The sequence below is a fragment of the Glycine soja genome, chromosome 2 (assembly GCF_004193775.1).
Source record: "Glycine soja cultivar W05 chromosome 2, ASM419377v2, whole genome shotgun sequence".
In the NCBI taxonomy this organism is placed as follows: Eukaryota; Viridiplantae; Streptophyta; class Magnoliopsida; order Fabales; family Fabaceae; genus Glycine; species Glycine soja.
Window position 1 is genome coordinate 46,905,250 of NC_041003.1, and position 16,048 is coordinate 46,921,297.

The window sequence follows — 16,048 nt, forward strand, 5'->3', positions numbered from 1 at the left end:
TTTGTCACTCAAAATATTTGAGCTTTGTGTTAAAAAAAAAAAACCACTTGTTCACTAATATGACGAATAATCAATTGGTTTTTTTCCACTTCATGTAGAACAAAATCCACCATGCGATTTTCTTAAAATTTCTCGAGATGATATATGTAAACATATTAGACTTGTTTGGATATAAATCAAAAACATTTTTAAGAATTTTTCTACTGAAAATATAAGGTTTTTTATTCTCAAAAATACTTCTAACCTTATATTCAAACATACTCATATGCGTGTTAATAGAGCAAGATAGCAGGCCAGACTCATTGAATGTTCTATTCTATGTGACTATGTCACAACGGGTGAACATAAAAATGACACCACTATTAAGAACTTAAGATGCTTATATATCCGTTATGATTGGGCTAATTTTGAGACATTGATAGGTGAAAATAAAGGTGAAGAGATAAGTAGGGAGGGAAACTTCCTTGTTCCTAGTCAAGTAGACAGTAACTAGTATTATTAAGAGAAAAAGCATAGAAGAGTGGTAAAAGTTATAGATCTGCTTGATGCAAACACACAACCACAAATCACAAGTCATTGGTGTGGAGTAGTGATTATGGTTTTTGGCTTCTTCCAGCAATTCTTATGGGCTTATGGTTAACAAAGAAGAAAATGTGACCCATGCATGTGAGATATCATTAGGAAGGTGGATGGCATGTGTGCCAAGGCCTCAATTATGTTTCAACCTTTTGTTTTGTTTTTGTTTTTTTAACTTTTTTTCCTTTTTGACAATGACTATGAATAATACATATTTGCTTAATTGCATATTGACCATCTGCTGATCTCACTCACTGCTTATCCTCTGGTCTAGCTCGTCCCTCTTCCTGTTTTCAGTACTCCATTTATGTTTTCCTTGTTGCATGTATGTATAAAAGCAGTACTTTATAAGGACTTCACCTTTCCGGTTTTACTCTTTTCATTCATACTAATATTTATGGATAAAGTATTTCAACAATTTACTTTAACTTTGTTTAAGTTATGGTACAATCAATGGAAAATTTCCCCATTTGTTATTCTTTTGGTTGTTACTTGAATCATAAATTTGTAAATATATATTAATGACAATTTTAAGAATTCATAAATAATTAATTATTTAAATAAAGCTTTTTTTTTTGTTGAATATGATGGTAACAAGCAATTTTTAAAATTAAAAACTAAGAAGAGAAACAAACAGCGCCCTTAGATTCATGGAATGTTCAAGTATTCTTCCTCAATTATTTGCCTTATTCTAATGAAAATGTTATATGAACACCCACTATTGAATACCTAAAAAGAGAGAAAAAAGAGGGGGAAAAATATAAATACAATAGAGTTTATGATGTGATATAAAAAAAATATTAAAGATATATTTAAAATAATAAGATTTCTGTGTATCATTATCTACTAATCGAATTAGAATATATCAAAACATGATAATTGGTGTAAAGTTAAATCAAGTTTTCAATTTAGTTAGTTAACAAAGTTTAGATGAGATTAATTCAAGTGTGATTCTCGTGATACAAAATAGTTGTATAAAATTTGTCCTTGTACACCAACCAGCCAACAGAAATTTTCGTCCTTGTGACATCAATAGAGCTAGGGGCGTTAGATGCGTCACACATGGAACATGCACATAAAAGTTGATACAGCATTATAGTGAGTTCGATGAACTTGTAAGGATTATCCTCTCACCGATCGAAACTCGTGTTAGGGCTTCATTTCCATAACATGTGCATTTTACAACAAAGGAAAAACTTATCATTTTGAGCGTGGTCTTTAAGAAGGTCCCATTTCTATACCGAAGAAATGATGGATTTGCTGTTTAATTTAATTTCTTTAATCTCTCTAATTAATTTGGATTAGAGAAAACGTTGACGGGAATTAAATTTGCTCAAGTTCGCACCCACTTATAACTAACCATGAAAATGAAAACCCAAGAAATCAAACACCCCAAACAAGAATTAAGGTGGGAAATAATTATATTACCAGAAAAATGAAAAGCTATTGCGAGAGAGACCAAGCACCAGCAAATTTTGACAAGGAATTGGTTTCTGCTCTTGTGTCAATTTTCAGCTTTCTTGCTTTATTTTTTATTTTTTGTTTTCACACTGTGTTTAACGACTTTTGAAGTGCTTCCTATTATTTCCATCTCAAGAATATGAGAAAAGTCAGTAACAAACTCTACCAACTTTCATATATGATGTTGTTCTTTCTTTATTTCTTGTTCACCTATTCAATTGGTCATTTGGGTTCCCTATCTCGTGTTAAGTTTTGTCACAATCAGCCTCAATTGACATGCTTTCATTCTCAGCATCTAACGGTTTTGTGACAAACCAAAATAATCTTTTGGGGCCTTGGCTACATGTTGTTATCAACTCAATCAAAGACACTATACCTTCTTACGAAAGATAGAGTGAGAATACTACTAGAGGAAAACGTTCCACATATCTTCCTTGAGATTTAAGAATTTATAAATTGTACGAATTTGCGTCACGACAAATTCTAAAATAGACTAGTCCAACCTTTACCGTGTCCGTTGCTATCATCAATGAAGTCAAATAATTTCATGAGACTTATGTGAAAGAAACTAGTATACTTAGTTAATATTTAGTTTATAAATAATTGAATTGGATATGATATTATGAAAATACATTACATAACGAACAGATCATTAGGGAAACCAAATCCTCCATCACATGGTCAAACATCTGAAAAAGCTGCTACCTGTGACATTTTGTTTAACATGTGGCGCTATGGTGATCACCCCCTGAAGATGTTTGTCAAAGTGATGATATATTGATAATTATACATCCAAGTACGTATTCTTGAGTATGACTGCAAGCTTGTGTGTTATAATTCCCCGTTGATCATCCACGTTTGAAATATAGGGAGACAGGCCACCTAATTTAATACTCGATCTTAAGTTGCATTTTTCTCGAGTATCTCTAACTAAATTCTTGTTGGACCCAATCAAATCACGTTGATTTCGACCCTATTTTATTTGCTACTTACCTAATGGCAACACCATTCTTTACATTTTTAATATTAGTTTTTTTTTTCCTATCAATAGCCACTTGAATTAAACAAAACTCTTAGCCTAAATATCCTAACATATAAGCCTTCTTGAACAACTAGCCACTTAACAAGTTGGAGAAGAAAAGAGGGCCATGGCATACCCAAAAGAGAAAATTAGCCTAGCATGTGATCCGGAGCTTAAGAAACGGCCTCTTTAGCATTTAATCATTTATTGGTTAATTATAGATCAATGCATTCAAGTAGTTTAGTCTAACATAAGAGTTCTTGAGCAACTTGCCACTTGAATAGTTAGAGAAGAAAAGAGGGTCAGGGTATACCCTAAAGAAAATTAGCCTAACATGAGATCCAGAGCTTAAGAAACAGCCTCTTTAACACATTTAATGCTTAATTATAGATAAATCAAGGCAATATTTAAGTGGTGATAACATTCTAAAACAGAGTTTAGTCCAACAAAGGGCAAACTATTATGTTTGCAGAAGTCATAGTTATTTTTAATGAGTATTAATTTTTTCATCAAAGCGATTACCAATCTTTTTAACAAGTGATTTATTTTCTCCAACCACCGAAACAAGAAAAAAAGAAAGTCAAATTGGACTAACACAATTAATTGCACTTTTCTTCACTTTCCAAACTTAGCTTACAATTAAATAATACTCAATCCCAATTAACAAGAATCGCTAGATAAAAACAAAGTACAATATGTTTGACGGGGCAAGGTTACTTGCACAGAATTACATGTTAGTTTGCTATAGGCAAACCATTTCAGGCCATATGGTAACTTCTTGACAATAAAGAGATACATAGGACACAACTAGACTTGGACAGCAAAGATAAAAACCTTTTTGCTGTGCTTTTTAGTTGTGGACCCTTTGAAATGTCGAATACTTTCACAGGAATGAAAAAGTTGAGGATGTAATTGTACCGCGTTAAATGCCATTAATTAAAGGGAAAAGGAGTAAATTATTCTAAGCCCATCTTAATAAATAAATTATTCTATTCCTGAACAGTCTCAAAGTAATTATGTTTTGCGAAAATTCAACCTCCAAATTGAAGACTTGAGAAGCAAGCATTCAGGAACGTAATTAACTAGTGGGTGCAACAACTTAAATAGGGTTGAACTAAGTTTCTTAGAGTGCCTCTGACCAATTTGCCATAACAAAATTACCTAATCTGCCAACCTGGATGACTCAAGCTCTCTCCTTTGTTCTCCCCTATAAAAGCATCCTCCTCCCACTATCACTTCCATTGCAATTGCAACCTTAACCATCATTGGCACATAGGTCTTTTATAAAAGAATTATGGAAGCTCTCAAGACCATCTTCTTAGCCCTTTCTGTTGTCTTAGCTTCAGCATTGTATTCAGTCAATGCCAAAATCCAGGAGCATGAGTTTGTTGTACGTTCTCTTTCCCTCACTTTTTTTGTTCTCTCTTTCCCTTTCTTGTGCCCTTTTTTCCTTGGTAAGGTAATTAACTTATTGCCATTTGTAACGAGACAGATTCAAGCAACGCCAGTGAAGAGGCTGTGCAACACCCACAACACTATCACGGTGAATGGCCAATTCCCTGGCCCAACATTGGAAGTCAACAATGGAGACACTTTGGTCGTCAAAGTCACTAACAAAGCTCGTTACAACGTGACCATTCACTGGTATCATATCAAATTAAGCAATCTAGCATTTCGGCTTTCACCCTTAAATATACTTTATTAAATGTCATTAATTATTAAAAAACCACTTATTCATACAACAAAGTCATATATTATATTTTCTATAACATTATTTCTTCCTTTTATCTTTTTTCTCATCACGTCAATCATCTTGTTTTATATTCTCTCTTTTCATCTTTCTTTGTTGCATAACATTTATCACGAAATTTTTGTACCAATACAATTTCTCTTCTAATTTTTTTTTAATTAAATAACTTTTATACTTTTGATACAATACTTTTTTTTTAATAAAAACTTGGTATTTTTGTATTTTTAACATGTGCTGATGATCCATGAGTATACTTAAAATTCAAAAACAAAAGTTCTTTTAGATTTTTTTGTACTTGGGAGAATTAAACGCAAGAGCTTTGCCTTAATTAATCTTGTTTCCATTATGCATTGCATGCTACATATGTATTACCTTAATCGAATGACATTGAATTGAGAGAGATTCATAGGCAGTACAAGTATGAGAGAATATAGTTAAAGATAATTTAAATGAATTAATTGATATTATCTATATCAATAATATACAAATATTTTTTGATAGTTTATTCTTTAAGAACCCCACAGTTAACTGTGTTTGACTTGAAGTAGTCATGAGATGAATGACCTTCTGAAAAGTTTCTAAGGAAACATGTAAATGAGACAAAACATTCTGAAAAGTTTATAAGGAAACGTGTAAATGAGACAAAACATTCTGAAAAGTCTCATTGATTTGTGGAGACAGTCGTTGATCTTGAAAGTAGTCAAAAATGATTGTCAAGGTTTCGAAAAGGATTACCTACAAAAAATTTTGATGGGTGGATAGTTTTGACCAGTGAGGAATTAAGTGAAATATCACCGCATGAAGTGTCGTAGTAGTGTAAAAGCCGTTGAAAAGTAGATAATTACTGCATGCATGAAAGTTTTACAAGAAAATGTTAAGAGTGACTTAGTTTTTGCTGCTCCTTGTTAATTTCTTGTATGTGTTTAGGCATGGAATTCGACAAATGAGAACAGGATGGGCTGATGGACCAGAATTTGTGACTCAGTGCCCTATTCGTCCTGGAGAAAGTTACACCTATCGTTTTACCATTCAAGGACAAGAAGGAACACTTTGGTGGCATGCTCATAGCTCATGGCTAAGAGCAACAGTTTATGGTGCTTTAATCATTCACCCCAGGGAGGGAGAGGCATATCCTTTCACTAAGCCAAAGCGCGAGACACCAATTCTTCTTGGTAATGATTATAATTCACATATATGATATTTATAATTGGTAATTAATGAAGGCACTAATGAAAACGTGGAGGGGATGATTAAGGAAACGATATTGGGGGATTTGTTATTTTCTTTTTTCCTTGGACAAATATTATGCACATGATGAAGATGGCTTAACAGTGAAAATTATGATTATTATTATTAGGGGAGTGGTGGGACGCAAACCCGATCGATGTTGTGAGACAAGCCACACAAACAGGAGCAGCACCTAATATTTCTGATGCATACACCATCAATGGTCAACCTGGTGATCTTTACAAGTGTTCTAGCCAAGGTTTGATTATTTGTTAATTTCTTCATTGAACTCATTAATTAATGTGTTAATCTACAATTTACAAAGGCTATATATTTTATATACATATATAACCCTTTTAACAAGTGATTTATTTTCTCCAACCACCGAAACAAGAAAAAAATGGTCGAATTGGACTAACACAATTAATTGCACTTTTCTTAACTTTAAATGAATGTGTGATGAATTGAAGAGTGACTGTACCAATTGATTAATAATCCATGAATTTGAAATGTAGATTAACATTTAATACATTTTTTTAAACCATAAAGACAAACCTAATATCCTAATTTGATAGTATAAATACTACAAAAGACACATGCCTCCGTTAAAACAAAATAGCAAATTTTTTATAAGTACTCTTGGAACAAAAACAAACGATTTTTCAAAGCATCGCCATGCAATATACAACTTGTCTAAGACACATCCTGCAGATCCTAAACTCCTAAATAGGAAGCTAAGAAAACAGAACATTATTAATTTGTAGTACAATGATTTGACAAAGCGGAGATGATTGGGAATATTGTAGGCAGCACCATCGTTCCAATAGATTCTGGCGAGACAAACCTCCTAAGAGTGATCAATGCAGCACTGAACCAACCCTTGTTCTTCAAAGTGGCGAACCACAAGCTCACGGTGGTTGGTGCCGATGCTTCCTACCTTAAACCCTTCACCACCAACGTCATCATGCTGGGACCAGGCCAAACCACCGATGTCCTCATCCAAGGTGACCAACCTCCCACACGCTACTACATGGCCGCACGTGCCTACCAATCCGCGCAAAACGCACCGTTTGACAACACCACCACCACCGCCATTCTCGAATACAAATCCGCACCTTGCCCCGCCAAGGGTTCTTCGATCAAACCCGTTATGCCGTCTCTCCCTGCCTACAACGACACCAACACAGTCACTGCATTCAGTAAAAGCTTCAGAAGCCCCAGAAAAGTTGAAGTCCCCGCAGAAATCGATGAAAATCTTTTCTTCACCATTGGCCTTGGACTCAACAATTGCCCAAAAAATTTCAACGCAAACCAATGCCAGGGACCGAATGGAACGCGCTTCACTGCCAGCATGAACAATGTCTCGTTTGTTCTCCCCAACAACGTTTCGATCTTGCAGGCTCATCACCTTGGAGTGCAAGGCGTGTTCACCACTGATTTTCCTACGCAGCCTCCTGTTAAGTTTGATTACACTGGTAATGTGAGTCGTTCCTTGTGGCAACCTGTTCCAGGGACTAAAGTGACCAAGTTGAAGTTTGGATCGAGGGTGCAGATTGTGTTGCAGGATACTAGCATTGTGACCCCTGAGAACCACCCCATTCACCTTCACGGGTATGATTTCTACATCGTGGCGGAGGGGTTTGGGAATTTCGACCCCAACAAAGATACTTCCAAGTTCAACCTTATTGATCCACCTATGAGGAACACTGTGGCTGTGCCAGTCAATGGATGGGCAGTTATCAGATTTGTTGCTGACAACCCAGGTAAAATTACTTAGTTTAAATCAAACTAGTATTTTGCACCAAAGAGAAAAATCATTACATGAATTATATATTTGTTGACTTTATAATGAAAAATTATGCTAATTTATTAGTTTAATCTCAATTTTGTATTGTCTAAAAAAATATCATTTTTTTATGTTTAATGAAAAATAATTGGTTGATGTGATATGTGTAGGAGCTTGGATTATGCATTGTCACTTGGATGTTCACATCGGATGGGGTTTGGCCACTGTGCTCTTGGTGGATAATGGAGTTGGCCTGTTGCAATCCATAGAGCCCCCTCCCGAGGATCTGCCTCTATGTTAGAATAATCAAAATCAAAATTATTGAATTTGTTACCATAGTTCAGTTCCAAAATTTTCCTAGTTCATTGTTGTTTCCCTGTATTGGAGGTATTTCTCCTTTTTCTCTATTTTGTTGTTCTTTTCATATAGAGAACCGGGTTTAAAAGAGATGGTGGGGTGATTTTAACACAGAATGCCGTCTGATATGGTCACAAGCCTGATTGATTAAATTGATGTTAGTTGTTTTCTTCCCCTTGTGGTTAATGTTATTAAGAAAGATGATTTTGACTATGTCTATCCCTATATTTTCTATACCAAAGTGTCTTTTTATTGTGTGTGTGTTTGTGTCACAAGAGATAAACTAAATACAATGTTTAAAAAGGAAAAAAAATACACAGTCTATTACTCAATGTCCGATATGAAAGCATTGTATTCGACATTGCAAATGATATCAAACAATAAACTAACGGGGTAGGAGTTAAATATTTTCATGATAAAGTTGGAGCTTAAAAGGATAAATATTAATTGGAGAAAAAAGAACAAACGAAGCACAATATAACAAAAAAAAAAACTAAGAATAAATAACACATGCACTTATCTAGTTATAAATTGACATGGTGAATTTGTTAATTTTAATCTTCAAAATCATAGTAAGAATAATTTCTTGTTAGTTTGATAGTTCATTTTTTTACACTAATAATATGTGCCTAATAAATTTAAAAACTAAATGGTTTTGGAAAATTAAAACACGACACATTTTCATCGAAGTAGGATTGGATAGTAATGCATAGAATGATTACAAATGATGAAGTGGATGGATTGTTGAGGTATAAGCTCTGTATGTGGTAGACAATCAAATATACTTAGACATGCATGTTTAACTAGATTGAGAAATGTCAATTGAGAAGTAAGCAACTGGCATACCATCTCGTCCAAATAGATACAGAAATGTTGAAAGGCGAGATAACGCGACAATCACATAATTTGCATAATAAGCATTTTGGAAAAACATAATGTCAAACAATTGTGAAAAATACTTTGTAGGGAAGATCAATGTGGATACAATGGTAGTGAACAAATTATAAAAAAGTCCATTCTCTACAAGTAATCTAACAAGTAGATCCAAAAACCAAAAACATCCTGGCCCAACTTCTTACCTATGCAAGAACAAAGCCAGGAATTGGGAGAAAAACAAAGTTATATCTTGGAATATATTACTCTTATCTATTATCTATTACTATTAATAAAAAAAAATTACTATTAATAAAAGAATGTCTTGGATGAACACGTGTCAACATTGGATTAAAAAAATTTCCTCCAAAGACTTCCTTTCTTTATTTTTTATCTCTTTTAATTCAACCTTTTTCTTTTTTTCTTTTTTTTTATATTCTATTATTACTACTATCTACCTCTTTTATAGAGAAAAAAAAAATCTATTTTATTATCTATTATACTTTTTTCTTCTTCTTTTTTTTCAATTTTTTTTTCTTTCTTTTTTATTCAACGCTTTTTTTCTTTCTTCTTCCTTTTATTTCTTTTTTATGTTATTTTATTTCTTTTTCTCTTTTAATGTTTTTATTTCTTATTTTTATTTTTAGTTATTTTATCTTTTAATTATAAATGTATACAATTACTTATTACTTATTCAAACTAATTATAATTTAATTAATTAAATTTATTTTATTTCAAAATTCTATAAAATTATTTCTACATTGAATAAAATAATTTTAAATAAATACAAAAATATATTATTTTACTTAATAATTTTTTGTCAAAAATAAATTTTGCTTGTGAGTATTAAAAAATGAAGGGGTGCAAAGTGCACCCCTAGACATAGTGTACATCCATCATTGCTCAAATGATTAAAAGGAACATTTACTTGGATATTTCAGTTAAAAGTTGTAATAAATGATAACATACCGTCAACGCAAGAGACTCTCTAACACTCTAATAGAAGTGACGATCACACATTCTCATACATGTTATCTTCTCTTGTTTTTGGCTTCGGCAATCCATCTTTATCATATGACTATTTATATAGCAAATGTTTTAATATAAATATATTTTTTCTATCCCGTTTTCAAATTGCTACTCAGTTAATATATATATATATATATATAGTATGGGGGAGGGATGTTGTACGCAGCCTTACCCTTGCATATGCAAATATATATATATATATATATATATATATATATATATATATATATATATATATATATATATATATATATATATATATATATATTTGACTTTGGTATATGTCGTTAATATAAGATCATTAAGTGATAATATGATAAACATAATACACATCATCACTCCTATATGACCCCTTTAAATTTTTATGCATTTAATCATTTTTAAAAAGACATAGGTTTAGAGTCGGCTTAGTCAACTCTAAAGTCGACTCAAACTTTTAATTTTCATGTATCAAATCTAGTTTTTCCAATGTAGAGAAAGCTCCAAATGATCCATTCCAACCTCGTGTATTCTCTCACCCTCCCAGTGTTTGACTCTATTATTCTTAAAGTCAACATTGGAGTCTCCTTTACCTCGCTCCGCACGTGAACCCCACTACATGCTTTCCTAGGCAACAATGTGTTTCATCATGGGTTTCATGAGATTAAAGGTAGGCGAAGGAGGAGCCACCACCATTGTCTTCTGAACCTGAAAAGTAACCTAGCTCCTTGAGGTAGAGTCCACGGTGGGGGCGTAGTACTCATCACACTCCGGGTGGGTGGAGGTGGCTACGTGGTGGCGGTGCATGGGGCTAGACGAGGATGAGATTAGGCTAGCGGGGTATGATGGTATAGGACTCAATTACGATTTTGTTGATGATGAGATTGATATGATGCTTGATGAGTTACTTAAGCCAACTCTAAATGCATGTCTTTTAAAAAATTATTAAATACGTAAAAATTAAAGGAAACAATGTGAAAGTGATGATGTCACATCATGTCATTATTTAACATTCACATATTAACGATGTATACCAAAGTCAAAAAACTGAAAATATCAAATAAAAAAACATATTTAGACTTAAAAAAATAATATAACAAAGGTTCATAACTCCATTCATGAATGAAACTTGGATATTAAATTAAATGTCTCATGTCTACATTTACCTTCTCATTATGATAGCGGCATTCTTAAAATACACCTATTAACTTTCCACCGATTATATTTATTTGAAAAATTAAACATTTCTCTCCCAAAAAAAATTCACTCAACTAAAATTTTTAAATAACCACCTCATCAAAAAAGTTTACCACCTTCTTCTTAACTTACCCTTCCAAGTAATAAAGGTTCCTCTCATTTTTCTGCACTCCTCACAATAATTACTAGCATTAACATTTTATATATAAACTATATAAATAAGTGAACCGTTTTTATTCACTAGTACTATAACGTATTTTATCCATCTAATTTTACATGAAAAAATCATTTTAATTATGTTTTGGATAATGAATTATCCAGAAGCCGTGTGTGTGAGTGTGATATTTTTTTAGCATGAGAAGAAAAAGTTTTAAAGATTCCAAAATGCATGCCAAGTTGAGCGAAGAAATTCATCCTTTTAAATACATACACGAAAGTTGCCAAAGCTTACTCACACGTAATCAAAGACTAGTCTCACTTGATTCATGTTTGTCAGCAACTACGTACATATATACTATGTTCTGTATCATTCATGAACCGATTTAGTAACCGCTTTCGAACTGCTTCCCCGCCACTCAACACTCAACAGGAATTTTCTCATCCACTGGATATGGATATAACCAAACCGCAACTCAGAAATGACGTGTTACCATTCCCTTGCATAAAAGTGGCACATATACAACTTGGCACGTGTCCCACGTGCATGGGTCACTTCTGTATATGGCTATTTTTTAAATAAAAATGTAATTTTATATTTATAATCCATTCTCCAGCTGACATGTGCCTACTTTACTTGTATGCCACATATTCATTTCAATCATAAATAGTTTAGGAAGTTTAAATTTTAAACCTGGTAAAGCTAGTATCTATCGGTTCAAATGTTCAAAAACCTGATTCGGTATCTACCACTTTGGAATTTTCTACAGATTCCTTCGTGTTTATTCTAAAATCAACCAAACCTATTTCTTTTTTGTTACAAAATCAATGAAACGGTGTTTAAAGATTTAAAAATCTTTCAACATAAAAAAGGCAAATAACGCCTATTTTGTATTATTTATCACTATTATTTTATTGCACGCGCATCACTGAGTCTCTTCTAGTTTTTTTTAGCGCTATTTTCTTATGTTTATTGAAAAAATTATTTTTGTTAAATGAATGGAAAGACAAATTCATATTATTTTACGTATTAAAATAAATATTTTAACCAAGAATAAAAAAATTAATTAAAGTGGCTTTCAACACTATTAAGATCTTTTGCTTCAAAAAAACTATTAAGTTCTTTCTCCACATCTATTCTAAAATTGACATTTAGTTTAAAAAAATGGTTGACTTATAGTTGATTTTATAATTTAGCGAAGTTCACTTGTTATTTTTCCCGTCATTTATATATGGAAAGCTACAAAAAAACAAGCAGATCTGGTACAATCGGGCTACGGGCCCAGTTTGGTTTAAACGAGGCCCACTTTCCAGACGTGAGCAACATAGACGAAACTACAAGCTTCGATTTATTTCCGGTGAATATGATTAACATTACAAGATATTTGATCTTTATCCAATAATGAATAAATAAACACAGTAGATATTTATTTAGGTGTTTAGCAATGGCATAATTGAGAATATACGGAAAAAGTAAGGGACATAACAGAAAAGACGGAAATACTTGAGAGGAAAGAAAGCTCGTTTTAGTGGCTCGGGAAGGTTCGAGCGCCACGTGCCAGCTGGTTCGGGAGTCCGAAGCATCATAACGCGACCAAGAAAGCGCCACGTCACCACATTTCTGGGGTGCAATTAAAAATATCAGAAATATCTAGAGAATGCTATAAATAGAGATTCCAAGGTGCCAGCCCAGAGATTTTTCTGAATCCGCTATAGATTTACTTCAGTCCAAACTGAACACACTAGCCAGAAATAAAACCGATAAGCCGAAAAACATTGAGTTCTCTCTCAAATTCAACACCTTCAGTATCGCCATAGGTTAGTAGCATTCTTCCAATTCTTTCTCATGTCTTAATAACTCTCTGTTTCTAGTGAATGATTTTTAATTCCTATTTTGCAAATTCCTTTGTACGATTTTTGTTTAGGGTTTTTTTTTTTTACTGTTTTTAATTTTTTGGGTTTTGCTTCTGGGTTATTTATTAGTCACTATCATACTTTTTTTTAGGTTCAACCCTAAAAGTCCCCTCAAGGATCTCCTTACTTACATATTTTAATTTGTTTTATTTTTAGTGGATGTGAGATTTTTTTTCCAATACCCCTCACGCCAATACTCCTTTGGATTAATCTAATTTTGGATATTTTATGATATCATTTTAGAATGTTAGAATGGGAACTTAGTTTTAACTCAACCTAAAAGCTAGCCTAAAAGTTAAGTCTAAGAGATAAGGTTTGATCTTCACTTTTTCATCACTTATATACTCTAACTCTAAATCAGTTTTATGACTTATTTTCATACTTATAGGATTTTTAAAAGAAAAGATAAAAAAAGAAGAAAAAAAAACTTGTTGAGCAAATTTTTTATTTCTATTTTTGGAGTTTAGCTTTATCTATTACTTGGGGTTTACGAAAATTCGTTTCGTGGTTGATTTTTTTTTTTTGTATATACTTTTCCACCTTTATGTTCTGTTTTGTTCTTTTGGTTACTGAAGAGTTCTGTTTTTTTTTTTTCTCTCTCTCTTAACAGATTGTGAATTCACAGATTTAGTTTCATTGAGTACTGTGTGGCGAAGTTTGTGTCTTGGATTTTGTGGACATGGGTGCTTATGATCAAGTTTCTCTTAAGCCATTGGATTCTTCTAGAAAGAGGAAAAGTAGGAGCAGAGGGGATGGGTCCAAATCTGTGGCTGAGACTATTGCAAAGTGGAAGGAATACAATGAGCATCTTTATTCTGGCAAAGATGATAGTAGAACAACTCGTAAGGCGCCGGCTAAAGGTTCGAAGAAAGGGTGCATGAAAGGGAAGGGAGGACCTCAAAATTCTCAGTGTAACTACAGAGGAGTTAGGCAGAGGACATGGGGGAAATGGGTTGGTGAGATTAGGGAACCCAATAGAGGAAGCAGGCTTTGGTTGGGTACCTTCTCTTCTGCCCAGGAAGCTGCTCTTGCCTATGATGAAGCTGCTAGAGCTATGTATGGTCCTTGTGCACGCCTCAATTTTCCCAAAATCACAGATTATCCTTCTGTTAAGGAATCGTTGAAGGACTCTTCGATGGCTGCATCGTCGTCTTGTTCTTCGGCAGCAACTGCAGCATCTGACACTACTACTACAACATCGAACCAATCGGAGGTTTGTGCTGTTGAGGATGTTATCGAGAAACCTGCGAATGTGAATGATAAGTTTAATGATTGTCATAAGGCTTACGTATCTGCCTCACCAACTAGTAGAATGAAGCAAGAGCCTAAGGATGAGGCTGTGGACCACATGGACACAGGGGCTGGGGAAATTCAAGATGTCGGACTAGAAGGAACACATGATACTGGGCAGGTTGCAGAGAATGTAAATAAAGATCAGATGGATTTGTCATGGATTGATGGCTTTGACTTTATTGACGATTACTTGAAGAGCTTTTCCGCGGATGAGTTATTTCAGGTGGATGAACTTTTGGGGCTTATAGATAATAACCCAATTGATAACTCTGTGTTGATGCAAGGTTTGGATTTTGGACAAATGGGTTTTCCTGGAGATGGTAATCCTCAGGTTGACGATACTCCTTCAAGCTTTATTTATCAGTTGCAAAATCCAGATGCCAAGTTGTTAGGAAGTTTGCCCCATATGGAGCAGACACCATCGGGTGTTGATTATGGATTAGATTTCTTGAAAACAGTGGAGCCAGGGGACTATAATGGTGGAGGGGAAGAACCACCATTTCTTAATTTGGATGATGATCTGAACCATGATTCAAATGGCATGCAAGCAAGGAAGGGTGGCTAGAGAAGGCTACGTGTATCTGCTTCATTTTCAACTGGTTCTAGCGTCTGCTAGTAATCTGTCTCTTGGGCTGTTGTCCCCTTTTTAGCTATATAATAGGTGCATAAGAGGAATACCACTATACAACTAATACAAGAAATGTGTTTTGTTTGTGTTCTTTTAAATATGCTAATTCTCTGTAAGATTTTTTAAAATGGAGAATTTAGCTGACAATATTTGTTAATTCTTTTCACTTACATAGTTACATGTTTTTTGGGATTCAAATTGGACTGCCTTTAACTACATAGGTGTAGCTGAGGAGACTATTTAAAGTCGTTTGGCTAACTATAGTCGAGCATATCATATCATTGCTCACTTTTTGTGTATAAAAACTGAACAAGTAGTGGAATGTATATATAATAAGTATTCTGAATTTTGTTACTGTCCCTGTTGTGTTCTTTATTTATAATAATACTGGTTGTCCTCTTTGGTAGTTCAATTGGATATGCATAGTCCATTTCAGGATACTAGGGACTAATAGCGTGTTTAGATATACGCCAAAGCAATTGTATCCACGTTTAAACTAACGCTCTCCTTTATATTCGTCCTTATTCAAATCGGACCTAGAAATAGATAATTATGTACGTTTTTTATGCGGAAGCAAACAGGCATTAAATTGTTCAGGTTGATTCCAAAACTAAATTATATAGGAAAATGATTTTTGAAATCAACCTGAGAATTTAATGCGTGTAAATAGAGACGAAAGGAAAAAATGATTATTTGTTGTGTCACCCAAGTATTTAACATCGCCATTATTTTATTTGTCAGTTTACAATATAAATGACTTTTTTTTTCAGGAGATCAATTTGGTAGAGACTGAATTGATGA

At 33.5% G+C, this 16,048-nt stretch overlaps 2 protein-coding genes across 3 annotated transcripts; both read left to right on the top strand.

The window, feature by feature from the left end:
* The first annotated feature begins 4,279 nt into the window (after positions 1-4,279).
* LOC114399578 (laccase-5-like) lies at positions 4,280-8,395 on the top strand. Its single transcript, XM_028361779.1, has 6 exons — positions 4,280-4,448; positions 4,551-4,702; positions 5,736-5,980; positions 6,166-6,294; positions 6,842-7,798; positions 7,992-8,395. The coding sequence occupies exons 1-6, from the start codon at positions 4,353-4,355 to the stop codon at positions 8,120-8,122; spliced, it is 1,710 nt and encodes a 569-aa protein (XP_028217580.1). The 5' UTR covers positions 4,280-4,352; the 3' UTR covers positions 8,123-8,395.
* A 4,723-nt stretch (positions 8,396-13,118) lies between these two features.
* On the top strand, positions 13,119-15,601 carry LOC114399584 (dehydration-responsive element-binding protein 2C-like). Of its 2 annotated transcripts, none has more exons than XM_028361792.1 (2): positions 13,119-13,230; positions 13,937-15,601. In XM_028361792.1, the coding sequence occupies exon 2, from the start codon at positions 14,006-14,008 to the stop codon at positions 15,182-15,184; it is 1,179 nt and encodes a 392-aa protein (XP_028217593.1). In that variant the 5' UTR covers positions 13,119-13,230; positions 13,937-14,005; the 3' UTR covers positions 15,185-15,601. The 2 variants fall into 2 exon arrangements, with proteins under 2 accessions (XP_028217593.1, XP_028217595.1); XM_028361794.1 differs by having other exon boundaries at positions 13,126-13,230; positions 13,952-15,601.
* The last annotated feature ends 447 nt before the right edge of the window (positions 15,602-16,048 follow it).

What these genes read in the sequence shown, in the direction of transcription:
- LOC114399578 (XM_028361779.1), top strand. Translation starts at nt 4,353, where the DNA reads ATGGAAGCTCTCAAGACCATCTTCTTAGCCCTTTCTGTTGTCTTAGCT. An exon ending in TCCAGGAGCATGAGTTTGTT is followed by an intron (nt 4,449 to 4,550) that starts GTACGTTCTCTT and finishes GTAACGAGACAG; the next exon opens with ATTCAAGCAACGCCAGTGAA. An exon ending in CGAGACACCAATTCTTCTTG is followed by an intron (nt 5,981 to 6,165) that starts GTAATGATTATA and finishes TATTATTATTAG; the next exon opens with GGGAGTGGTGGGACGCAAAC.
- LOC114399584 (XM_028361792.1), top strand. Translation starts at nt 14,006, where the DNA reads ATGGGTGCTTATGATCAAGTTTCTCTTAAGCCATTGGATTCTTCTAGA.